At 40.0% G+C, this 26,215-nt stretch overlaps 3 protein-coding genes across 3 annotated transcripts; 2 read left to right on the forward strand and 1 right to left on the reverse strand.

Annotated features, from left to right (window-relative positions):
• The first annotated feature begins 1,973 nt into the window (after positions 1-1,973).
• On the forward strand, positions 1,974-3,472 carry LOC122059981 (uncharacterized protein At4g26485-like). Its single transcript, XM_042623095.1, has 3 exons — positions 1,974-2,492; positions 2,621-2,819; positions 2,981-3,472. Exons 1-3 carry the CDS (start codon positions 2,264-2,266, stop codon positions 3,276-3,278), a joined length of 726 nt encoding a protein of 241 aa, XP_042479029.1. The 5' UTR covers positions 1,974-2,263; the 3' UTR covers positions 3,279-3,472.
• Positions 3,473-5,001: 1,529 nt separating this feature from the next.
• LOC122059311 lies at positions 5,002-10,875 on the reverse strand. The gene is made up of 3 exons (XM_042622028.1): positions 10,489-10,875; positions 9,483-9,681; positions 5,002-6,497 (listed from the first exon to the last, which is right to left on the reverse strand). The coding sequence occupies exons 1-3, from the start codon at positions 10,673-10,675 to the stop codon at positions 5,276-5,278; spliced, it is 1,608 nt and encodes a 535-aa protein (XP_042477962.1). The 5' UTR covers positions 10,676-10,875; the 3' UTR covers positions 5,002-5,275.
• A 10,795-nt stretch (positions 10,876-21,670) lies between these two features.
• Positions 21,671-25,939, forward strand: LOC122058694 (subtilisin-like protease SBT3.4). The gene is made up of 10 exons (XM_042621356.1): positions 21,671-21,829; positions 21,938-22,029; positions 22,128-22,225; positions 22,398-22,559; positions 22,911-23,578; positions 23,772-23,866; positions 23,976-24,218; positions 24,326-24,440; positions 24,913-25,099; positions 25,196-25,939. The coding sequence occupies exons 1-10, from the start codon at positions 21,716-21,718 to the stop codon at positions 25,768-25,770; spliced, it is 2,349 nt and encodes a 782-aa protein (XP_042477290.1). The 5' UTR covers positions 21,671-21,715; the 3' UTR covers positions 25,771-25,939.
• Positions 25,940-26,215: the final 276 nt, after the last annotated feature.

The following is a 26,215-nucleotide window of genomic DNA, read 5'->3' on the forward strand; positions in this document are numbered from 1 at the left end:
AGGCTGTTTCTGGTATGAATTCACGGAATAGATTCTAGAGTCGATGGAGAATTTTCCTAATGAATTGGATTGTACTTGACAAATGATTGTTGCTAATCTTCGGTTAAAGATATTCTCGTGAGAAATATTGGTTGGTGTACGATGTCTTGTATTCCATCAGAGTTTAATCCAGGGAGTACCGGTGTAGCAGTTCGACAGGTAGGACGATGGTCCCGTTAGCCGGTTAGTGGGCTGTGGGGGTTGCAAGGGAGGCAAGAGGCTCCCTGCATGGTAGGGGTGTAGCGCCGCGCTCGAATTTTTTATTTGAGGGCAATTGTGTACTTTTCGGATTATGATTTTTTCGCTATATATTTGTAGCGAGGATTTCTTTCTCTGTAATGCAAGCAATACTGAGAGGTGTGAGGGACGAGCACTGTAACCCTATTCTCCATTGATAGTGAAGTAGAATCTCATCTCACCGGAGACGTAGGCAATCCTGCCAAACCTTGTAAATCTATGTGCATTGTTTATTCTTATTTTTCCATTATTTTTTACATCGTTTTAGGGTGCATTTTTACAATATTTTTGTAAAAATGTGAATCGACCCGGTCTAGTAGAAAAGACAAATATTTTTTGAACCTTGTCGGTGGTTGGTTTCATCGTTAGAATCTCTTATTATTTAATTCAAATATCCACGTCACATTAAAGAGTGGGGAGAGTATGAGACATCTTTAAAATTCATGAATCGGGAGTAGGTTAAACTGAAAGACACCTTATCTTACCTACAAAGTCTTTCGAGTGCAGATCAAGTTCTCATACGATCTTGATCTCCACACATAGAATCTAGCTCTGTTATGAATTATAATTGAATTCCATGTGTGTGGATCAGGATCGTACGAAAACCTGACCCATCTTCGAGTCTTTCTAAGCAGAGAGACAACAACGTTGTTGCAAAGGATAATTACAAAATACAAAACTATTAAGGCTGCTTTTGGTAGTCAATCAAAAACACATTTCTGGTTTTTTTCTTTTTTTTAATGAATCGGGTAAAAGAAAAAACAGGGAATGTTGAAATATGCATTTGAGAAACGATCCATTTGAAGAAAATCCACATGTCCCTCGATAATTTCTCCAATGCCAAATCCTACTCTTGTCTCCTTGAAATTCTGAAAAACCAAAACCTTTTCTATCTCCTTAAAACTTTGAAGAATCATAACCTTCTCTACCTCTTTGAAACTATGAAGAACCAAAATCTTATGTCTCCTTGAAACTCTGAAGGACTAGAGTGGTGAAAAATTCATGAAGAACTCTCACTCGATCCCTGCTCTCCATCAAATTGCTAATCATTGGTCTCCTTCATCCCTGTCTCGGTGAAATCGGCTTGAGAAACCGTTTCCGTGAAGGTAAAATCTCGTTTGATTCCCTCTCTCTCTCCCTCATCCCTATCTCGGTGAAATAGTTTCTGAAACAAGTTTACCAAACACCATTTTTTTTTTAGGCAAAAGAAGATTTTTTAAATAGAAACAAAAAATTCTAATTTTGATACGAAACGTCGTTTTTTAAACAGAAATATTACCAAACGCAACCACTCACTGAAGAGAGATACATAATGTCTTCTATGATAGAGCTTAGTTTCAAAAGATAGGCCGAAATGGGCAAAAGGTGAATAACCAAATCCACATCCTTTGCAGTGAGTGGTGAGGTGCAATGAGCATCGGACAGCTTAGAGCATCTGAACACATATCCCAAAGGGCTCCCAACCACCCGACGCTCACTGTACCGATGTAGTGGATGGAGATGATTTTCACACGAATAACTCCCTAATTATTGATAATCTCATTGAAATAGTCAAAAAGTCAATATCCACCTCGTATTCGATACGCCATTACACAACCACCTCTCTCGTTACTCGTGACGCCACTCTCCTTTCATGATATGACATCACTAATCACTAATTAGTAATCACTAATCACAGGTTGGTTGACGCTTAGTACACACTTACAGTTGCCGGAGCAGACGTCCTCTGGGAACCAAACTACAGAGAAACTTCTCTTTTCACTCTGCTCTCCGACCCTTTCGACGAATCGTCTCCCCGGCTCTCGGCCTCTCATTGGCTGGCTCCTAATCCGCCAGTTCAGAGATCACAATCCAATAGGGCAACAGCAATGAGATTAGACTATTAGAGTAAAAAGCATCTTTTTCCTACAAACTTTATTTCTGAGTATTCTGCAAAGCAATCTTTTTCTTCTCTAGACCTTTAGTTGAAGCCTTGATTGGGAGAGCCATGGAGTACACAGTGACCACCATGGAAGAAGAAGAAGAAGAAGAAGAAGAACATGAAGAAGAGGAGGAAGAGGAAGAGGGTGATATACCCATTGTAAAATGGATAAAACATTACTCAAGCTCCCACAGAATCTTGCTTGTAGGAGAAGGAGACTTCTCCTTCTCTCTTTGTCTGGCTAGGGCTTTCGGTTCTGCCACCAACATGGTTGCTACATCCCTTGACACTCAAGGTAAAGTGCCCCCAAAAAAACCCTTTTTCTGAAATTCTGAGATCTTTGATTCATTTCACTCTTGGTGATTTAATTAACAAATGGTGATATTCCTACCATGGAATTTGTCACTTGTGTTGAGAACAAAGATGATCTGGCAAGCAAGTATAGCTATGGAATAGGGAATGTGAGAGAGCTAGAAGAGAGGGGTTGCTTGGTCTTGCATGGAGTCGATGCAACCAAGATGAGCCAACACTATTTTCTCAGGACTCAGAGGTTCGATCGCATCGTTTACAACTTCCCTCATGTGGGTTTCCTCTATCGTGAAGCTAGTTACTGCCAGATCCAGTTAATTATCTTTGCCCCTTTTCCAATTAGATTGCTCTGGTTCTTCTTTTTCTTTTAATGCTATATCTAAAACCAAAAGAGGGGTCTTTCTGTTCAAGTAATTAAAGAGTGAAATCGTAAAGAAGGGCTTCAAAATGTTTGATCAATGATGGTTTGGGCAGGTTGAACAAAAAGTTGGTGAAGGGGTTCATGGAGAATGCCCAGGTGCTATTGAAGGCGAAAGGAGAGATCCATGTGTCCCATAAGATGGGAGAACCCTACAACAAATGGGATTTGGTCCAGAAAGCACAGAAGAGGGGTCTCTTCCTCCATGAGGCCGTTCCCTTCTGCAAGGAGGACTACCCTGATTATGGCAACAAGAGGGCGCATGGCAGCCGCCCTGATGCACCTTTCCTTCTAGGTGAGTGCACTACTTTCAAGTTCATCCTCAATAACCAAAGCCAAAAGAAACAGAGATAGGACACACATATAGAGCGAGAGATAAGAGTGTGTGTGTGTGTGTGTGTGTGTGATTCTCTGTCATCTGGCAATGAGTAAGCCATGAAAGCGCTACTCAGGATAATGAATGCCAATGTTTGATTAAACCTTCTGAGACAAATGGAATGTAATAGTCATGATTCATGTGGAAGACATCAAATATCTTTGGTGAGGCACTCTGCAACTGCTTTACCCTCGTCTGCCATCGTGTATACTGCGTCTGCAAGATACCCGTTAAAATGATTTTGATGTTGGGGACGTCCCTTCCTGGTATTTGAATGGAACAGGAGTTCCAATTAAGAACATCACTGAAAGGGGCTTCCAAATTATGGGGGTAGGAACAGTCATAACGACTTGGGCATGGACAAAACCTGTCCTTTTCAACATTTCTTCGATGTTAAGATACCCCATCTCGCAGGGGAACGTATAGACCAGGATGAAATCCATCCTTGTGCGGCTGGCTTTGGCATCCAGCTACTGGGAGGATCTCACCCCAACACATGCCACACCCTCCCTATGGTCATTGAATGCTGGACTCCAACGCGTTGGAAAGGATCCTTTTCTCCTTTTTATTGCTCTTGGAGAAATAACCTTAGGTGGCCACAAAAATGGCGGGGAAGGGCTAAAATGGACCACCGAGAGGGGAAGTCACCGCAAATCAGACCCGAGATTTCACGAATTGTCTTGGAAATTGGCTGTCACTGACCCCAAGTGACGGTCACTTCCAAAATATAGGGTTATGGAAGAATTCCTTCAAGTCTGGCCAATTCCAATCGATATTAATGTGGCCTGATCTAGAGTCTATACCCTAATTCTGCCATGGAAAAAAAAATATGACGATGCAAATATTGATTTATGTCTTTATTTATTTCCCTCAAATATTTAAAAAAAATTTCTTTTTCTTGACTTCCATACTTGCAAGGGGATCTATCGTCTCCATTTCTTATTTTTTGAAAATAGACTTCTATGTATTAGAGTGAGAAAACTCATAGATGCGAAAGTACAAGGTTCCATCGACCACATAATGAAATTTAGTCAAATTGTTTTTACCGAAAAAAAAAAAATTAGTCAAATTGTTGTTTCTAATGGTCCCATTTCGGTAATACTGGCCTTCCTGGTCTAGGTAAACTAATGGATCAGTTAGATTGGTGATCTTATGAAATTGCAACTTTTGGCAAATGCCCCTACTGGAAGAATGTTGTTGGCAGTTCCCACCATTTGTTGATAGACAAGTCAAGATCTCGATTGGCCAAGTTTCAATTTCAAATTCAATCATTTAGTCCATGGTTTTAAGAACTGTGAATCGAATCAGACTGATACTTGACATATGAGAGAGAGACCTTACAACCACAACACTATGACTCATTATATGAGAGGGTGTGGGAAGGTACTCCAGAGTTGGGATTTTTTCCAAATTTCATGCAAGACAAGGCATCCAGTCCTGCCAACTCTTCCAAGTCCCAGGCTCCCAGCTAGTTCAAAAAGCGGAGAGACTCATGAAGACACTTCTCCGATGTTTCGTCCATAGCTTCTCTGCACAAGCCATTAACAAATTTGACCAAAATATAGAGCTTAAGCAACTGCTCAGTAATTAACTGGTAAGAGCCTCGTCATTCTCGGGTATACATGTACATGGCCATTGATGATCAAAGCTCCCCTTTAGTCTCAGATCCAACAAATTAAAAAGTCTAAAACCATCTCAATATAATAACAAACAACACCACCAATTATGATACCTTCACTCCTCTTGAGTCAGAGATAAATAGGAACCATGTTTGTAGTGATAGCAGTCACACCTGCATTTTCTGTTACAGTACTGATATTCTGTAAGTACAGTTAAAGAACTCCATCCCACATCCTATACACCAATGCCAAGACTGCAAAACTGCTACCATATATAAATCCACACGCCTCAAAAAGAAACAAAAAAAACCACCTGTTGATCCAATTCCTCCCCTGTAAGTTGTAGCCCAGAGGGCTCAGGGAAATCTTTGCATCCAATCCGATCTCCGATTGCTCGAATGGTGAAGTGCTTCGAGATAGGGTATGAAACCATTCACAGTCCTACCTGGTGCTCCAGACTTGTATCTCCCAAAACCTTCCTCTATCTTTTGCTGCCCTACCTGTGGATAATCATAATCAGTTCTTCCCAACCTTGCATTAGCCTCTATGAGATAACCATCAGATATTCTCTCAAATTCATTTTGCATTATCACTGGTGCACCACTATAACCCGGGATCTCTTGCATATTAAAAATGAAATCTGTTCGAGGACAGCCCGCTGGATGCGATTGCAAAACATGATGAGGATTTTGAAGTGTCTGGATCCTCTCCCCACGTGGAGACCTATCCACATGGAATCCCACCTTCCATGGTGTATTAGACCATAAGTCAACTGGATGTGACTGCAAAGCATGATGAGGATTTTGAAGAGTCTGGATCCTATCCCCATGCGCTGACTTGCCCACATAGGATCCCAGCCTACAAGGGATATCAGCCCATGAGTCAATTGAATGTGATTGCAAAGCATGATGAGGATTTTGAAGAGTCTGGATCCTCTCCACATGTGGTGACATGCCCACATAGGATCCCACCCTCCATGAGTTATCAGACCATGAGTGAATTAGATGCGATTGCAAAGCATGATGCAGATTTGGAAGAGTTTGGATCCTCTCCCCACGTGGTGACCTACCCCCATGGGATCCCACTGCCCATGGGGTATTAAACCAAGAGTCAATGGTGCAATAATTGCTCTGGCTCTTGGTCTGAATATCACATGGGCGTTGGGATCCCATGTAGGGAGTGTAACTCCTCTCCCCATGTGGGGAGTTGACCTGGACTCGATTTTGAAGCGGCATCTCTTGAATTTGGGGCAACCCGCCATTGGATCCTTTCCTTATCACACCGAGAGTTTTTGTCCTCCTGTTGCGGGCGACCACGAACTTGAAGGTACTGCATTTCCCTAAAGGGAATGACTTATCACATCTTGGTCCATCTCCTCTCTTATTCTTATAACCAGGATAATCAGCTATCTTGAACTCAGCACACTCGATCAATTCTAGCGAGTGCCTACTAGCAAGTTCTTCAAGATTCCAATTGCAAAATGGGCCAGCAGTCTTGTGGTTCACATGAATCTCACCGCATGGCCGAAGCATACCACTTGCATTCCTGAAAAAGCCTTTCATCAATTTCTTGTGCATCCTGCATAAAGCACCAAGTTCATTAGTAGACACAAAACTAGCCTCTTTAACAAATTTTATATCTTCAAATTTTTTTGTCTGAAAAAAAAAAAAAAAAAAAAGGATCAAGTTGCCCCATCAGCCACACATATTTAAAATAATGGCAAAATGACCCTTTGTAAATTAGCTCCTAAAGGACAATTATGTGCTCTAATCTATTCAAAATCATAAAGACAACTTCTCCATACTCAATTATCTTCAACTAAACCATCATTATTCTTCAATTTTTCATTTTCAATAATTCACTTTAACGGCCAGGACAATCAATCGATACACCAAAAGATCAATCAAATATGGATGAGAGAAATAATCAATTTTACACATGATTCTAGTAGTTCACACCAAACTAATGACACTTAGTATTCAAGGTACTCTAGGTCCCATTATAATGCCTCCTCATACTAAACCTTAACTGCATAAATCATAACCTTGAAGTTAGATCTTGTATAGTAGCACAAGCTCCAATGATAATCAGTTGTTAACAATATCAACTACCTTACTACATCTTATCATCTATAGGATTCTCCACAAGAGCATTGAGCAAAAAAAATTTAAGATACTTTTAATTTCACTATTTGTAACCTTTGAGCACATGTCAACAGCTCAAGGACAAGTCCAAACCCATGTTGAGCTCATCTTGTAATTTTTTGTACGTTCAAATCTTACATACAATTAAGGGAGGGGGGTCTACTTATATTGACATCTCATGCACCAAGCCAATAGCAGGCAGCAAAACTGTATTTTAAATTATAGAGAAGAAGACCCATATATTTATTGAGGAAAGAGAGGAAAGAGATTTTGAGAAGTACACATTGACAGCCTCTACAACCTTTTCCCTATAATTAATCATATGTTTTAACTCTACATAGAGCAAACGGATCAGTGAACACTTTCTGATCAACTGGTCATGAAAACAAGAATAAATAATCTCACTCATTCTCTAAGAGATTCAGACAAACAAAGAAAAAAAGATGGTTGTCGTAATCATGAAGTCAAGAGATAATAACTGACAGGTAGAAAAAAATAATTAGAGTTTTTTTATGGTTACAGAGATTGAATCCATCCTTCCATCTACCCCACCCCCCAAAGGAAAAATGAATATGTTTTGTGGCAATTCTATTGATCTCATGGACGAAAATTTATGCTTCATTGATCTCAAGATGATGAACAATGTAGCACAGTTGATCTCAACCACAGCAGCATTTTCCAATGGCTGCCAGAAAGAATAAAAGGACAACTGGTGAATAGTTGAAGAAATCAAAAATTCCCTACGTCTTCCTTTAATTAGAGAGATGAGGCCATGAGGGTGAGCAATCAGGAGTTTTGGTTGATATGTAGATTTATTCAATGTTTGAAGTTCCAGGGGGCATGTCTTAGACATTTCGTAAATTAGTACTGAGTCGGGAGAACATTCAAAATCAGGGATCCCAGGTAATTCTTCAAAACCTTGTTTCTAATAAAATGTTTGCCAAACATAAATAGAAAATTAACTTGGTTTATACAGTGGGGACAAATGACTCTTATGATATTGGCCTTGCCTATTGCAGTAGTTGGAAATTGAATCCGTAGCATGTACATTCACCTAGATGTACATGTGAGGATCCAAAACCGAGAAGTGTAAATGTGAGAATCCAACATCAGTCCCACTTCTTGCCATTTAAAGGATAAAGAGGGGTATACATGGAAGCAAAAGGGACAGGTGTTGTATGTGCAGAGGATCCATTCTCCAATAGTTAACAGCAGATGTAAGAAGGAATTATAGTATGAGAAGAGTAGAATGACATAGATGGTTCTAGCCTTATCTTTTTTCTTTCTTTTTTTAATTGTTATTCATGAAATTGACATCCTTACATTCACTTTGTTTTAGGAGAAGGGGAAGGGGAGAAAGGGGGATAAGAGAGGAGAAGATGAAGAGAGGACTCAATCCCAAAAGCTGGCTATCAACAACCCACCGTCCTTTCAAGCATGCTAGATTGGAAATCACCATCAGTTTTCTATTTTTTGGTCAACAGATATAGCACATCTGTTTGTATCAATCTTCAACCAGTGCTGCTGATTGATATCAGATTATCTTTAAAATTCAAAATGGAAGTAATTCTTAATAATTTGATAACTTTGATGTTTTGAATGGAAAATTTTTTTAAACCAGACAGTGGTTGATATTTTTTTCAACCACAGTGGTTCATTTTTAATCTTTCTGTTTTTTATTATGGAAACTAGTGACTCTCTTAGTTAGGATTTGTAGCTTGACATTATTATGTTGGTAACTGTTCTGCGCATGAATCAATATGTTCTCCTGCACCTGTTTATATGTGAAGCATGTAAGTAAACTAAAAATTAATGATGCCAATGAAGCATACAAACATGCAGAAAAGTTTCCATTCTATCAATATAATTCAAGAAAAGCATATACAAAACCGAATAAAAGAAATTTCGAGCAAAGTGCATACAAGTGCAAGAACCTCTATGCACATACAAGCATATTTCTTCACATATTTTGTTAAGAAAGTAGAGTTCTTATTGCACCCTTCTATGCATGTTAGTACAAGGGAAAAAGAAAGCTGTCGGGTCACGTGGCCCCTGCTCCTAGATAAGGGCGTACGGAATTTTCATCCCACACCATGTGAAATAAAAAATCACATTCATATTGATGCCCCCGTGAGTGCTCTCATTGGCCCCACTTTGGTGTAGGGGTCACACGACAAGGCAGCTATTTCTTGCCCTTAGTTTATACTTTATATACTATTAGACATGGCATGAGAAGGGAGAAGTAATGCCATAACTGATGGTCATGGTACAATGTACAGAAACATAAGAATCAGACGCCGCAATAAGGAAATTGAATAGTTAAACTGAAAAATGGTAAATAATTCCTAAACCAAACAAGAAATTTGGAATTTCAGGAATTATGGAATGAAAAAGTGAAAAAGTCATAAATGAAGCTTACCTGATAACACGGACTTGATCTTCCTTTCCATGGAAGCCTGCGTGAGGGAAGTTAAAGATAATCCGATCAAATTTCCGCATTTTCAGGTCGGTGTGAAGTTTCATCTTGGTTGCATCAACTTTGTGCAGAAGGACTGCTCCCAGTTTTTCCAATTTTTCCAAATTCAATTTCGCTTTCTTGTACTTGCCGATTACAGAATCTGGTTGAGGAGATCATTTTGATGATCCCAAGGCAAAAAATCCAGAAAAGAATGAACGAAAAAAAAAAATTAGGTAATAGGATATTCTATATTTCCAAGGAAATAAACATTTCATAAGCTCAAAACGAACATTACTAAAAAAAAATTAAGAAACATCCACACACAAAGGGAGAAGTAAAGAAACCAGAAGATTAAAGTATTGGCAATGAGGAAAGAAAACCCCAAGACTAAAGTATTGATACAGTAGTTCGAAATACAGAAGAACAGAATCAAGAGACACTCCAGAAATGATACTAAGAAAACAAACAGGGTTTTCATCAATAAACCTTAAAAAAAGGAAGGGGTGGGTGGAATAAGCAGGAAAAAAAAACTTTAAAGCTTTGGAGGGTTTTTCTAATTTCCCCAACAAGATAAGGATGCAAAAGTGTCATAGTTTTGATCTTAGTATTGAACAGAGTACCAGATACGAAACATGGTTTCAATTATCAACACCTGTACAAAATAATTCATCAAAGAAACCAACACCGAATTCATCGACCGAAAAACCCAATGATCCCATTAATCCAAAATTAAGAAAAAAAAAGCTTCATTGATTTTGATTATGGGAACGCAGTGAAGGATCGTAAAATAGGATTAAGTAATCAAGATTCAGAATAGAATGGGAAGGTAATGTTGCAGGGCAAGAAAGGCAACCGAAACCCGGGAGAATGGCGTTCCTACAACGAATACAGAATAGATGAGACACAGAAACGCATACATAGACACACCCACAAGTAGAGAGAGAGAGAGAGAGAGAGAGAACACTACCATAAGAGTCCAGAGATGTGGCGACGATGTTAGAGGCAGAACCGAAAGACTGAGCCAGACACAATGAGAAAGAGAAGTCTCCTTCTCCGACTAAGAGGATTTGATGACAGGAAGAGTAGTGTTTCAACCATCCAGTACTACTTATTTCTTCCGCCATTGATGCTCCCTCTGCAACTACCTTCGCCATTAAACGTTTTTATCTTTTTGCTTTTTTTTTTTTTTGGGAAATGTTTCTATCTTTTTGCTCCTTAGTCCTTACTTTGGTAGTCCCTCCTTTCTGGAGAGAGAGGAAGAGAGGACTGAAGGGGCTAATGAGTAATGATGGTTGCCTACTCGCCTAGCTCAGTGCAGATGATCCATTCTCGCGCGGAAGAGAGAGAGAGAGGGAAGCAACACCGTTCGATTATGGTTATGCCTGTTGCAAGTGAAAGGATGGGAGGGAAGTGAAATTTCTTTTGAAAAAAATATAAAGACTTTGTACTGGTGCTGTGAAAATTCTTTTTTCCTCTTATTTTAGGAGGGTTTTCCTTCTCCCTATCATCATGATCAATCTTTTTTTTTTTTTTGTGGTAAATATTATTACTCTCCTCTCTACTTACTTTACTTAAATTTCTTACTTTTCTTAATTATAATTTTCATATGTAATTATTATTTTCTTTTAAAAAAAAAATGTGCAACAGAAAAAAGATCATCTTCAATTAATGGGCCATTCGTAGGTTGGATCGAAATGGGGATGTGCATTCATGTGCTGAAAGAATCTAGATCCATTCCATAGAGGCCATCCCCATAGATACCTATCCAGTTGACATATGTCCCTAAAATATCCAATGGCTCTTCTTTGTTCACCAAAAATAACCACCCATGAGATCTTGTGAAACCCATACTCAGACTCCTCTCATTTGGATTTCATCTTCTTCACTCCCAAAACGTAGAGAACAAAGGGGGTTCTTGGTGAAGATCAAAAATTCAAGAGAAGAAAACCAAGGGGGATCGCCTCTACCTCATGCTCAATGGCTTCGGTCGCTGAAAGGGTGTTGTCTCCATTCAGATTTCTCCTCTACTCTCCCAAAAGGCAGAGAACAAAAGGGGATCTTACTGAAGATAAAAAATTCAAGTGAAGAAAATTGAGGGGGATCGTCGCTACCTCATCCTCACTGGCTCTGGTCGCTAGAAGCTATTGTTGATCGCCACTGCCTTTCCTCATCCTGGAAAAGAGGGGGCTTTTCTCTTCCAAAATACCGAACCATAGCCTCATCCTTGTTGTGATAGATGTACAAGCCCTTGTTTACTCTTTTCTACAATTTTTCTGTTTCATTTTATCATTGTTTAGTGGTTTTAGTACTTCTCTTTCTCTGTTGTGTTTCCTACAATGTAGTGCTGATTTTTTTTATTTTTTTTGGGAATTGTTCATCAACTAGCAAGTGGAAGTTTGATTTTCTACTGACCTATAAAATAGTTTGACAATTTTTCAATGGATACAAAATTCAGTTTGAACTTTTTATTGCTTAGGTGTTGCAGCTCAATAGCTACAAGTTTCCAGCCCTGATCTTCACCATTTTATTGAAAATTATTTTGTTGTTTCTCTGCTAATGTCCATTACAAGATCTACATGTGTTTGCTTGTTTGTATTTGAGTCTTCTTCTCATAAGTTAATGAATTGCTTCTTGATTGGATACTCTGGGAAATAACATTAACCCATTTTATCTACTTTCTGTACAATCAATGAATTGCTTCTTGGTTGGATATTCAGGAAATCTCTGCATTTTGGGAGAGAAGGAGATGAAACCAAATGAGAGGAGTCAGGTATGGGTTTCATAAGATCTCATGGGTGATTTTTTGAGAGAGTAAAGAGGTGTTGTTGGATCTTGTATGGACATGTGTCAATCGAGCAGATATCTATGGGCACTCTATGGGCGATGGCCTCCATGGAGAGGATCCGGATCCTGCAGAAAAGCCGGATGAGTGACACTTCTATTGTCACACCCCGTTCACCCTGAACCGGAGCGGTGACCGAGTTAACACCGGTTAACCCAAACCTGCCAGGATCATCAAATATTGTATTCCACCACAGCATACACACACTAACATCAATTCATCATATCAGCGGAAGACTAAGTTTTACCTGTAAATAATTCTCATATACCTGATACCCAAATGGTGATACAATAATTATATACATTTGGGCCCGAAGGCATGATATATACACAAAAAGAATAAAGTTCGAATATCAAATATATACAGGAAATCATCAAAATCATCAGAGTACACAGCTCGGCTCGGTATCAAGGCTGGAGCTCAGCTCGGCCTCAGAACCGCTGGCCCGCAGCACAGCTCTCACACGCGCAGTCTACGCCGTGCTCAAACTCCTCAGGGGTCCACCAGTCCTCCTCAGGAAACTCGACTGTGGGACCCACCCCATGCTCCTCAGATGCATGACCTGCAAAATCATCTAAAAAGGGGTGTACACGTGGAATGAGCTCACTAGCTCAGTAAGTGAAAAGATGGACCACACACAACAGTCCACACATCACAACACATCATATGCACTACATGCCATGCAATTCATTTTAAATCACATACACCTAATCAACATTACTAAGTCTTTGGTTTTAGTGCTACTACAACCACAGTGCGCGTATACTCCGGGTACGAGCCACGAACTCCCTCCCGTGATACGCCCATAGGGCTATTGGAGAAGGCCCACCGTGAGTACTCGGAAAAATAAAGACAATGCCGTCCACCGGCTCTCAACAGAAATGTAAATGACAGTGCTGACTCCAGTAATTTAAAAGCAGTACGATTGGCCCTCTTGAAATACCACCGGGGTTGCCGACTGTCCTACATGACTCATCGGGCGTAATGCCTAACCGCCACAGTGTCCGACAACCACGACCCCTGCTTCCCCCCAAATGGCAACCCAACACCTTAACCCCTGTTGGGAAGGGTCGTAGCACGGGATGGTGAGAATCCTAATACCGCATGCTCCTATATGCAGTACGACTGCATAGTGCCACCGTGTCCCATACCACGGGCCACCAATGCATTCGTTTCCAAGCCGACCACGGCATCTAATCTATCAATGCATTATGCAACATGATGTCCACATTCAACATATAACATCTCATTTAATTTGCAATTGAAAGTAAACATAGCATATATGCACATCAATGAGTGGAATGACTAATCTATATAGCATATTCATGATGACATGACTAAATTAGATATAGTTATATGAATGCCAAACAAATGCCTTGAAATAGGCCAAACGTCCTCTCTCCACTTACTGTAGCGTACAAGGATTCCCGCTCGGTACGGGTGAGATCCGGAGCGAAACGGGTAGGCTTTGGTGAACCTAACAAAATTGAGAGGGGTTAGTACTTCACCATTTTAGAATCAAAATTAATGAAATCCGACGTCAAAATCGTGTTTAGAACGTCGAAAGAAGGTCCCACGTCCGATTTGGGCTCGATCGGACCTAAAAATCACATTCTGGCCACTCAGGTGGGTCACTCAGGTGGGTTGCCTACCCACCGGTCCTACCCGCCGGTTTTGGACCGGCGGGTAGGACCGGCGGGTCCTACCCGTCGGTTTGGCCAGAACCCCCCTGGTCCTCTCAGGTGGGTGACTCAGGCGGGTAGGGACCCGCCGGTTGCACCCGCCGGTTTTGGCGGAAAAACCCCAGTTTCTTCTCAACTTCCTCCATTCCTTAGGGACCCAAATAGGGCTTTTCTCAACCCATTCTTCACACCTTTAGAGTCCTATAGGATGGTTCTAGCTTAGATTTAAGTTAGATTCAAGTGAGGGAAACCATCTTACCTTCTTTGCTCAAGAATGACTTCAAACCCTCCAAATCACTTCCAACTCACAATGCTCCTTCTACCTTGTCAATATCTCTTCAAATCCTTCAAGATCAACACATAAATCATCTATTAAACCTTAGATCCATCATTTCAAAGGGTGTTTACAAGATCTTGAGAAACCATACTCGAATCAAGGGTTTAAAGCGTGGGTATGGTTAATGTTCATAAAACCCAACTTTTCTTACCTCCAACTGTAGATCTCGAGTTGAAGATTACTCTCCCGGCACCGGAATGGCAAGATCGAGCTTCGGCGCCACTGAAATCCTCCCTTTCTTTTCCTCTTCCTTTCTTCTTCCCTTTCTTTTTCTCTCTCCTCTTTACTTTTCTCACCAAACGTACGAGGGCAATAAATGGAAAGAAAAGAAATCATAAAACTTTATATACTATTCCTACTTAAGTGAATAGTGATGGATGGGTCACTCAGGTGGGTGGGTGCACCCACCGGTCATACCCACCCGAGAGTCAAAACTTGGGATTTTGACCGGGCTCGGACCTCGGCTCAAACCCCACTCCAGGCATACATTGTAGCATACGTATATATATCTTTAAATACAGATATAATACCTGTTTTATCTGTACATAGCCTTATGGTAGGTGCACGTACACGGTTTGGGCACTCCCGTCTCTTCTGGCACTGGCTCGGACTTGTCGGGCCAGCCGGTGTTTAAGGTCACCCGTGCCATCATAGCCCATAAGGAACCCGCTCTAACATCCTCTGGCTCGGTTCCTGCATGGGTAAACCGGTTCAACCACGAAATCAGACCGGGTTTAAGAAGCGGGATATTACATTACCCCCCCTTCTGAAAAATTTCGTCCTCGAAATTGCGTACCTGGTTGATCAAAAAGATGAGGGTACTTGGCTCGCATTTCTTCTTCTACCTCCCAAGATGCTTCTTCAAGTGAATGATCAGCCCATCGCACCTTTACATAGGAAATGGAGCGGTTACGAAGGGTTTTCACCTTACGGTCCAAAATTTCAGCTGGCTGCTCTGTGTAGGTCATATCAGCTTCTAGGTACCCTGGTTCCACGGGTAGTACATGAGATGGATCATGCACGTACTTCTTCAGCATGGATACATGGAATACATTGTGAACATTTCCAAGTGAAGGTGGCAGGGCAAGCATGTAGGCTACTGAGCCAACCCGGGACAAGATCTCAAATGGTCCCATATATCTTGGGCTCAACTTCCCCTTCCTGTGAAACCTTTGCAAACCTTTAGTAGGAGAGATCTTGAGAAATACCTTTTCTCCTGGCTGAAATTCAATCTCCTTCCTGCGGGTGTCCGCATAGCTCTTTTGACGGGACTGAGCTGCTTTAATCCGTTCCCTAATAACGTCGACCTTGTCACAAGTCATTTGGATCATCTTAGGTCCTAACATTCGACGTTCACCTACCTCATCCCAATACAAAGGAGTTCTGCACCTTCTGCCATATAACGCCTCATATGGAGCCATCCCAATTGTAGCTTGGTAACTATTATTATATGCAAACTCCATAAGAGGTATATATTCTTCCCAGCTGCCACTCATCTCCATTGCACATGCCCTGAGCATGTCCTCTAATATCTGTATGGTTCGCTCCGACTGACCGTCCGTCTGTGGGTGAAAAGCTGTACTCAAGTTCAGTTGCGATCCCAAGGCATGCTGTAAGCTTTTCCAAAATCTAGAAGTGAACCTTGGGTCCCTATCTGAAACAATGCTCACTGGCACTCCATGTAGACGCACTATGTTGTCCATGTAAAGTTGTGCTAGTTTGGCCATGGAGAACTTGGTTTTGATGGGAATGAAATGAGCAGTCTTGGTAAGCCGGTCCACAATCACCCATATCGCATCCATTCCCTTAGGTGTACCTGGTAGTCCGGTGACGAAGTCCATTGTAATCCTTTCCCACTTCCATTCTGGCACTGGGAGTGGCTGAAGGGTACCATAAGGTCGATGCCTCTCAGCTTTCACCTTCTGACAGGTAAGACAAGTCGCCACATACAAAGCTATGGTGACTTTCATGCTTGGCCACCAGTAACTCTGTTTGAGGTCTTTGTACATTTTGGTACTTCCTGGATGAAGTGAGTACTCGGAGCTGTGTGCTTCTCTCACGATTTTATCCTGTATATCCAAATCATCGGGTACACACAATCTGTCTCGAAACATCAATGCCCCATCCCTGGCTATAGTAAAATCTGGGTCGTTCATTGTTTGGTCTTGAACCTTAACTCTGATTCGCTGCAATTCAGGATCCAAAGGTTGCTTCATTATCACCTCTTGTCTAATTGCCGGATGCACCTGTAGAGCCGATAAGGATACCGTCATCCATTTAAGGTTTTCTGGTTGAGGTTCAAGCTCTATGGTTGCCCCTTCATACAAGAGGGTTTCATCCATTAGCATCGCCTCTTGCACAAGTGGTGAGCTGACTGCTAAGCATGAAAGCGACACAGTCTGTGTCTTCCGACTCAATGCATCTGCCACTACATTAGCTTTGCCGGGATGATACTGAATATCACAGTCATAATCCCCAACAATAAGTCGGATCTGTTCGCAATTTTAGACTCAGTGGGGAGGATAAAATGAGAAGATTCCACTCGGATAAATTTTTGGATTTGAAAAGATGAGGTTTTTGCTTCTTCTTTTTTTTTCCTGTTAACCAAGGTGTCCGGGCCAACTTACGTGCAATAACCCACTGTCATGGTCTCCACTTATATCGTAAATACACATATCGGGAATCGAACCTGGGACTATGCACCTATCCTCACAATCCCCAATTCGCCCTAACCATCTGCGCAACCCACGGATGGGTATGAGGTTACTACTTGGTGTGTGTACAAAAATTGCAAAAGAAGGCTAAGGAACGAGTTTGTATGAAGAAGGAGAAAGAGTGAAATGAAAAGAATTTCTTCCCCTTTTCTGAGCTAGTTCTGTTATGGGTGTTTGGTTCTATACAAAAATTTTGGTTTTGTAAAGAGGTTGCACAATGGAAGGCTGGTGTTAGGTTTTTTGTAGTTTTGAACTCATTGGGAGGAATAAAATAAGTACATTTCGTGCTATTGGTTTAGATTGGGCAAGTTCGTGCAAGATCAACCGTAATCAAGTATGTTGAGGTTGATGACGAGCATGAGGGCAAAATCTTGTTAACATGATAGTGGTGAAGAGTTTAAATTTCTCCATAAAATTCTTCAATGGTCATAATGAATTCACCTTGTGACAACAACTTATGAGGAGAATTCAGTATTGAGAATGCAGTCAAACCTAATCCAAAGGATTCTTCAATTTTCAATCTCCTCTCACTCGATCATTCCCTCCCGATTTCATTAAACCTGCCTCATGCATAGAATTTGTTGCCGCCGAGAATCTGTGGAAGGTTGAGCGTTGATCCTACACAAGCACAAAAGGTCGAGGCCCGGAGGTGGCTCTAGGATTAGTCCTCTGACGTCCAAGTTAGAGACTCGCACAATAATTTCTTTTAGAAGAGTAATGGTGTGAACGTGTTGACTTATCTTTGACAGCTACCATGGTTCTCTCTTATAGGATCGGGTCCCGTAGAGTCCTACTAGGAAACCTCTTCTACCTTCTGATGAACTTGAGGCTGTTTTGAAGGATTTGATCATGCACGTCTCCTCTCCATATGGGGAATATTCCCATCCCTTCTAGGTCGCCTTGCTTGTAGGCTGATAGAGTTCTGTTATGACTTTAGCACTGGGAGAGGGTTTAAGTTTTTCCCGTTATCCTAGTATCTGAAATCCTTGGTTTCCTGATTGTCCCAACCTTCTTCGGTTTGTGGGTATTCAGCTGGGTGCCACGTTTCAACACCGCGTTGGTGAGTAGAGAAAGGGTAGGAGAACAAAGTAGAGGTTGCAAAAGGAAAAAAGCAAACCAAATCGTCATTGTCTGGGTTTCTTATTTTCTAAGGTCTTCGTACCTTGGGACCCCACCACACACATGGAATCCAGAGTAACCACGGGGGCAGTGGATACATAGGGGTGGGGTTCCAGAATCCAGACTCCCAAGGACGGTGCTAATATGAGAACCTAAGCTGGACTCCATTTAAAACCTTAAGGAAAGTGGCATGGTTATGCAATTATGCGACTCAAATCATTTATGAAGTTTTAATAATTTTTGGTGGAAATCCACCCCTATCCTCTCTCTACTTTGGCAGTCAAGTTATCGAGTCAAGTTGTGGGATCAAGATATCTAAAGTTTTTATATACTCAATTGATTTTACATTTTTATATAATATTTTATCCCTTTAGATAGTGTCATGATGATATGACTCTTTCATCAAAGGTAACCATATCCCAATCCAAAGATGTGACGTTACCAATTTTGCTGCACGTACTCCAATAAAATTTCAATGATGAAAAGAATTATTTTTTTTTCTATTCCCAATGTTGAAAAATTATTTTTTTTTATTCCCAATGTTAAAAGAAAAAAGAAGAAAGAGACTTCCCACTTGAATCACTCGAAAAGAAAATTCCCACTTTAATCACTTCTGTGCACCCTTTGTTGAAAACCAAAAAAGTACATGTAGGTTGAAAGAGATTAGCAAAACCATGTCTTGCTCCTGAACTTCTACCCAAAAAAGGAAAAACAAAAATGTCTTGTTCCTGAACAACATAAATGAGTAGCTTATGGGGTAAAAAAAGAAAAGGATACATAAATGAGTAAAATACATTTTATCCCTCCTATCTTAAGGATTTTTTTTTTGTTTTTTAATATAATCATTAGAAGGTCATTTGGGTTAAAGAATAAAAAAGAAAAAGATTAAGCCAGCAATAGCCGCACAAAGAAAACCAACCCCCCTTCACCATGGGGGTGGGGGGCTAACCATATATCAACCCCAAGAATTACAAAATCTGAGGATCAGAAACGTCACTAAATTAAAAGAAACAACTTGAACAAATCACTTTCTCAAGGATGCAAGACGGTCAGACTTTCAACAAGCCTACTCTCCATTATTCTTTCCCTCGATTTTTCTTCGCTTAACTATCTCAAAACCATCGAGCTCTTCTCTTAAAATGGCTGCCTCATCGATTGTAGCAATGTCAGGCTATTTCAAAATCAAAACACCTCCTTGGAGAGTATTAGGAGAAATCGGATCTATCAGACCTTTCTGTCCCTCAACGATTACACGACCTCCCCTTATATTAGGACCCCTACCACGACCACCTCTACTGTCACCTCTCCCTCGCGTAGCTATGATCCCGCCATGAAAAGCAATTAATGCCTTCCCACTTCTAGGTTGATTTCTCCCCTCTAAACGGGCATAAATTTTAGCAAGGGTCTCTAGCCTGTTCGGACTAACATTGAGAGATTTTTGTTTTTCCACGTCATCACTTGCTTCGAAATCCTCATCTCCAAACATCGTTTCATAACTAGAGTTTGATGAAGATTCTCCTGATCCTTCTTCACTTGCCATATCCGCCCAACTTGATCTTATTGCACTCAATCAATGCTCTTTTGTGGACCTACCTTGCTGATTAAAATCAGCAAAACTATGCCCACTGCCCTCTTCAAAGTCCTGGAATAGAATATTATCATGCACCAATATCCTTCCCTCGTTGGAGCCCAATCGATCGCCTTGAATGGAAAGAGGCGCACATTCCCCACCTTTACTAGATCTTTCATTTTCCTCCAAGACCATATCCGACCCAATGTGTTTGTTCGACCCAGTGTCCACCTCCGTTCCCACTTCCACATTGTCAGGAACCAAAACTTGCAGATTACCATTCTCATTCAAAAGTCCACATCAAGCTGAATCTGCCCCTCTTGCGCCAAATTAAGAGATTGGTCATGTAACAATGCTCGATTTTTCAAATTGTTGGATAAAGATCTATGACTATCATCCTTAGGCTATGTTTGGTAGCCAAGAGAAGAAAAGAAAAGAAAAAAGAATCTAGAAAAGAAAAAAAAAGAAAAGAAAAGAAAAGAAAAGAATAGAAAAGAGAAGAAATGAAATGGTGAGAAAATAAAAAGAGTATGTATGTTTTGTAACCAAGAGAAGAAAAGAAAAGAAAAGAAAAAAATTCAAAAAACTTTGAATTTTAAGAGAGAGGTAGACACATAGGAAATCATTGTGTAATCATTCATTTTTTGTCTTATTATGTTTTTATATTTTCTCATGTTTTCTTATGTTTTTTGCAAGATTTTTTTAGGGGAGCAAAAGAAAATTTCACAATTCCCAAGAGGAATTCGAATTTTAAAAGGTGAATCTTCTCTTGGGTAAAAACATACCAAGTGCAAAGAAATATTCTTACCCAAAGAAAAAAAGTACAAAAAGTGTATTTTAAGACTAAAGGGAAGACGACAACAAAAAACATATAAGATCAAAGGACCATCGCATTACTTGCTAGCTTGCTTTTTTTTTTTTTTTAGTCTTCTTTTGCTCCAGCTCTTTATTTATTTATCCCTATGGACTGTATTAGGTACTCTTCCACGTTCCACCCATGATATCCTTATATCATCAAACAAATATAAGGCACTAATCATCAATACTTGGGATTCTTTTTTTTTTTTTTTGGCAAATAATAAGGTAGCCTTAAAACTCACTATATTCTTCTGTATCTTTGGTTTTATATGAAAAAAATATGATACACACCCTATATGTATATATATATATATATTTACTAAGTATATATGGGACCAATTCATAGATATGACATCATAAATTTACATACTTTAACAAATCACGATAAATCTTAAGCATTACCCTACCCATGAAATGATTCGGAAAAATCGCATTTTGATACATTAAAACAGTATCATGATGGGTTGCTAAAGGATAAGCCACGGTGCATCACAGATGATGTAGCAATAGTGATTAAGATGTTATCCAATTGCCCGCGTGAGGATTCCTTCCCAGGCTAACGTTGTAGCAAATATTTTCATTTTTAATTAATCATGTAATGATTTATACTTAATTATAGTGTCCTTGAATAAGAAGAATTTCCAATACCCTATTTTATTCTTGAGGAGGCAGAAGACACAACATATATTCAATTAAGGCCCTGTTGGTTTGCAAGGGAGTGAGGGGCATGATAATTAGAAAAGTGGGTCTCACATAGTGGGAATAATTAGATAGTACTTTTTTTGGTAAAATAATGAGATGGTACCACAGGGAAAGAAAAGGGAAGTGAGGCAAAAGCACTGTAGTATGAGAGGGAAAGGGAGGGAAGTGGGGGAAAAGCACTGTAGTATTCTACTCCCTATTGTGTTTGGTTGGACTGGGTGGGGGTTAGGATTGTGGGAATGAAAAAGCTTTACTAAAAAGAAAAAGAGGAACAGTGGATCTCTCTCTCTCTCTCTCTCTCTCTCTCTCTCTCTCTATAAATATGGGACCAATTGATAACCTCATAAGACTTACTTCCATTCAAGATCAAATGGGTACCTCTTCAAGACATCATCACTTTCAAGTGATCATTCCTTTCTTTATCTTGTTCAATCTCCATTGCTGCTGGAACTCTGTCACATTTGCCGCTGATACTACAACCAATGTAAGTAGTAACTTCTTATTTGATGCATTCTTTGGACTCCAGGAGGGTCGGTGAGTGAGTGAGTGAGTGAAACAGTGATCTACTGCTAATTATAATTTCACTTCTCAGGTGTACATTGTGTATATGGGTGAGAAGCAGCATAACAACCCAGCAACCATAGTGATGTCTCACCATGAAATGCTAGCAAACTTGCTCGGAAGGTATATATGTAACTTTTCTTTCGTTCATATAATGCAAGCTTATTGACATTACTATATCGTAAGGATTAAAAATTATCTCAATTTCTTTTCCTATATAGCAAAGAAGCTGCCAAGAATTCTATTCTCTACAGCTATAAGAATGGCTTCTCTGGGTTTGCAGCTTCTCTAACTGATTCCCAGGCAAAAGCCATTGCAGGTAACTTAATTTCATGAACTGGAAGAAGCTGCAATTAATTAAATTGTCATGGAAAAACTAAACTATTCCATAAGTGAATGCTGAGCATCATCTTCTTTAATTCTAATGAAAAATTGCAGACTTTCAAGTGAATGCTGAGCATCATCTTCTTTAATTCTAATGAAAATTGCAGACTTTCCGGGTGTTGTCCGAGTGTTCCCTAATCGCATTCATAAAGTCCATACTACCAGAAGCTGGGATTTTCTAGGGCTCAAGCCACCATCAAAGTCTAAACATAACCTTTTGTCTGAAGCGAATATGGGCGATGGTACCATTATTGGCATTATAGACACAGGTAGGTAACATATATATGTTTTTTTTTTGTTTTTTTAATTTTTGGTATCCAATTCTTCAGCCTGACTATTCCCGTGGGGCCATACTGACCCTCAACTGCATGAATCGGATCATACCGGGGTTGAATGAGAATCATTTAACTTTCATTAAAAGCAGTGAAGAGTACTAAACACCCCGTTAGAATGACCCCAAGGTAAGAGTAGTCAAACTTAGAACTACATGCTTCTTGAGGCGAAGATCCCTTACCAACTCAGTTACCTTCTTAAGATTATATATACGCATATATAGTGTGCTCTATTCTATTCTAAACTCCTTGTTTGGTTCTAATGACAGATTTTTTTTCTGTGTGTAGGAATTTGGCCAGAGTCACAAAGCTTCAAAGACGATGGAATGGGTCCAATTCCATCGCATTGGAAAGGAATTTGCCAAACTGGACAAAATTTCATTCCCGCGAATTGCAATAAGAAAATCATTGGTGCTCGCTGGTTCAGAAAAGGCTATGAGAAAATGCACGGGCCCATCAACACCACTGGGCATTTAGAGTATTTGTCCCCAAGGGACAAAGAAGGGCATGGAACTCACTGTGCTTCCATAGCTGCAGGTCGTTTTGTACCAAATGCAAGTTATATAGGGCTAGGTACCGGTTTAGCTAGAGGAGGAGCCCCTCTTGCTCGCCTAGCTATTTATAAGGTTGCTTGGTTTGGAGAATCAACAGATGCAGATGAACTAAAAGCATTTGACATGGCCATACATGATGGAGTAGACATTTTATCTGTTTCTTTAGCGCGTAACGTAAACCATGCAGGATTGCCTCTAGAGGCGTATTTTGTTGATGGAATTGCAATGGGTTCATTCCATGCAGTGGCAAAAGGGATTACTGTGGTTTGTGCAGGAGGAAACGATGGACCTTACTCTGATACGGTTGGAAACACGGCTCCTTGGATGATCACTGTTGCAGCCAGCACTATTGACAGAGATTTCCAAACAGATGTTACACTTGGAAATGACCAAACTTCCTTGGTAATGTCAAAACACTACAGAATTTAATGTTATAAACCCCAAGGGAGTAATCGAGTTGGCAAGGGACCTTCGCCTTAGAACTGTGTGGTTCTGTTAACTCCTCTTATCTCCCTGGGGACCACTCACCTTTCATTGAAAATTGATGATTCTTATTCAACTTCGGCATAACTTTCTATGATCATATTTGTTGCAGGGCAACACCCTATCAGTTGGAGGTTTTGATGGGACCGGAGGACACCACATAAAAAGTATAGCTGGAATAGTTGCTGGCCAAGATGATGATGCACTGTATGAGATATATAGTTCTTTATATTTGCTCCCCTTCAAGTCTAATTAATGCTTAGGCTTTATTTTCCTTAAACCTTGCTTACTTTTTTTTGTTGGTTTGCTGCTGCAGAGCTTGCAAGAAAGGAAGTCTCAATCCGACATTAGTGAAGGGGAAGGTTGTCCATTGTTTTCTACAACCAACCGCAAGCGCACAAGAAGTTTCTGATGCACCTAACACTGTTATGAAAGCAGGAGGAATCGGTGTTTTATACACCCAAGCTCACAATGATGTCCTCAATCGATGCAACATTACTTGTATTAAAGTAAATTTTGAAATAGGGACAAAAATAAACTCCTACATCCGAGGAACAAGGTAATTAATTAAGAAGATATTAATGGCATGGGCAGATTTTGTGATCTGTCTTAAGTGATGATGATAAAGTAAGTTATTAATTAGCCCCATTTAATTGTTGTCAACAGTTCAGCAACTGTGCAGCACAGCCAGCCAAGGACTGTAGTTGGGAAAAAGGTAGCTCCACTAGTGGCCTCATTCTCATCCAGAGGACCAAATACTTTGTTACCTGATGTGTTGAAGGTATGTTTGTTTTTTTTTATTTAATTAATTATGCTCCTCACCTCATGTACTGCAATGCAATATCCACTGCATTTGAGATTTTGAATTTTTTAAACACCTAATTAAGATGTTAATTCTTCAGTAATATGGAAACTGTATTATCATATATAGTGGGGGGAAATGATATTCTCTTCTTTGGGATTTCTTTTTCATTGCTGAACAATTAAATGTGTGATAGTTAGTATTAATTTGTTGTATTTTCAATTTTTTTATTATTTTTTTTATGGGGATTTGACAGAGTTATTGTCTCCTTAGTTTGAAAGGTCATATCAATGACATGTTTGACCGTTTGGCCAAATTACAATCCTTGGCTTCATGACAATTATGCATTCGAAGCTTCGGCTTCTTTACGTCCACTTTCTCATGAAATTGTGGTTATCAAAAAGAAAAAAAAGAGTTTACTAATTTGAAGTAAAATTAATTGTGGTCGCAGCCTGATATAGCAGCACCAGGAGTGAACATTTTGGCAGCATTTCCTCCACCAATTTCAGGTCACCCTTACGAATACCAATCAGGAACTTCAATGGCTTGCCCCCATGTAGCTGGGGTGGCTGCCCTCATCAAGACTTTGCACAAAAACTGGTCGCCTGCAGCCATAAAATCAGCAATTATGACTACTGGTGAGTCCTATCTATACCTTTGAGAGATCTAAATTCTAACTGTTGATGCTCACCTATACATGAAACAACTAAACCACCATCCATGAACACTTGCAGCATCACAAAATGGCACAGATGGACAAGTAATATGGGCACAAGGAGGCAATCTCAAGCCCGCGACTCCTTTCGACATGGGTGGAGGGAATATCAATCCCAAGAAAGCAGCACATCCAGGGCTCATTTATGATATTAGTACAGAGAACTACATTGATTTTTTCTGTTCCAAACGCTACACTAATGAACAGATGACCAATATGACTAAAAGAAATAATTCCTGTTCAAGAAAAAGGAGTGCTTCTAGCTGGGACCTCAATCTCCCCTCTATCTCAATCCCATACCTTGAAAATATTGTAACAGTCACCAGGACTGTGACAAATGTGGGGTCAGTTAATTCAGTCTACAAAGCTTTGGTGCAATCTCCACCTGGTATTAAAGTGAGAGTTAAACCTCATACACTATCCTTCAATCAATCAACCAAAGTGCTTTCCTTCAAAGTGACCTTTAATTCTACTCAAAAGGTGCAGCTTATGGATTACGTATTTGGAAGCTTGACTTGGACTGACAAAAAACATGTGGTCAGGATTCCGCTAGCTGTTCGCGTTGCTCATCAGTATGCAAGCTCTCGGAAATAATAGATTTTTTTTTTTTTCTTATTTCTCATAGCTGCTAGGGTCTGCCTTAATGTACTGTCGTGTTCTTGTAGTGAGAATTGATCTTTAGCCAAAGTTATTCAGTATGAAAAATCCAACTCAATGAATTATGATGGTCTAAATTCTCAATATATAACTTTTTCTTTCCGTATATCATGTTGAGCCATCTCTTTTTCAAACCAAATCTTTATTTGATTAGGTATAATTCAGAATTGACCCCATATATAATCAATTATATGCTCAAATTTTATTACCAGGATATTTTGTAAGCATTTATTATTCTAAGTGAATATGTAAATCAATAATGAATGACAAAAAATCAAAATGGCACTATATTTTATGCCTGGAAATCAAATTGCTACCGATGTCTTATGGCATAAAACGGGCCTTTCCCTTTTCAATAGGGATCCAGATCCTTTCCAACGAT

Source organism: Macadamia integrifolia, chromosome 13 (genome assembly GCF_013358625.1).
Source record: "Macadamia integrifolia cultivar HAES 741 chromosome 13, SCU_Mint_v3, whole genome shotgun sequence".
Lineage (NCBI taxonomy): Eukaryota > Viridiplantae > Streptophyta > Magnoliopsida > Proteales > Proteaceae > Macadamia > Macadamia integrifolia.

Bases quoted from the DNA above. Each gene is read 5' to 3' on its own strand.
- LOC122059981 (XM_042623095.1), top strand. From the start codon at position 2,264: ATGGAGTACACAGTGACCACCATGGAAGAAGAAGAAGAAGAAGAAGAA. The intron at 2,493-2,620 runs GTAAAGTGCCCC...TTGAGAACAAAG, and splicing joins TACATCCCTTGACACTCAAG to ATGATCTGGCAAGCAAGTAT. The intron at 2,820-2,980 runs GTTAATTATCTT...TGGTTTGGGCAG, and splicing joins GCTAGTTACTGCCAGATCCA to GTTGAACAAAAAGTTGGTGA.
- LOC122059311 (XM_042622028.1), bottom strand. From the start codon at position 10,675: ATGGCGAAGGTAGTTGCAGAGGGAGCATCAATGGCGGAAGAAATAAGT. The intron at 9,682-10,488 runs GTAGTGTTCTCT...CTCCTCAACCAG, and splicing joins CACATCTCTGGACTCTTATG to ATTCTGTAATCGGCAAGTAC. The intron at 6,498-9,482 runs GTAAGCTTCATT...TGCTTTATGCAG, and splicing joins GATCAAGTCCGTGTTATCAG to GATGCACAAGAAATTGATGA.
- LOC122058694 (XM_042621356.1), top strand. From the start codon at position 21,716: ATGGGTACCTCTTCAAGACATCATCACTTTCAAGTGATCATTCCTTTC. The intron at 21,830-21,937 runs GTAAGTAGTAAC...TTCACTTCTCAG, and splicing joins CCGCTGATACTACAACCAAT to GTGTACATTGTGTATATGGG. The intron at 22,560-22,910 runs GTAGGTAACATA...TTCTGTGTGTAG, and splicing joins TATTGGCATTATAGACACAG to GAATTTGGCCAGAGTCACAA.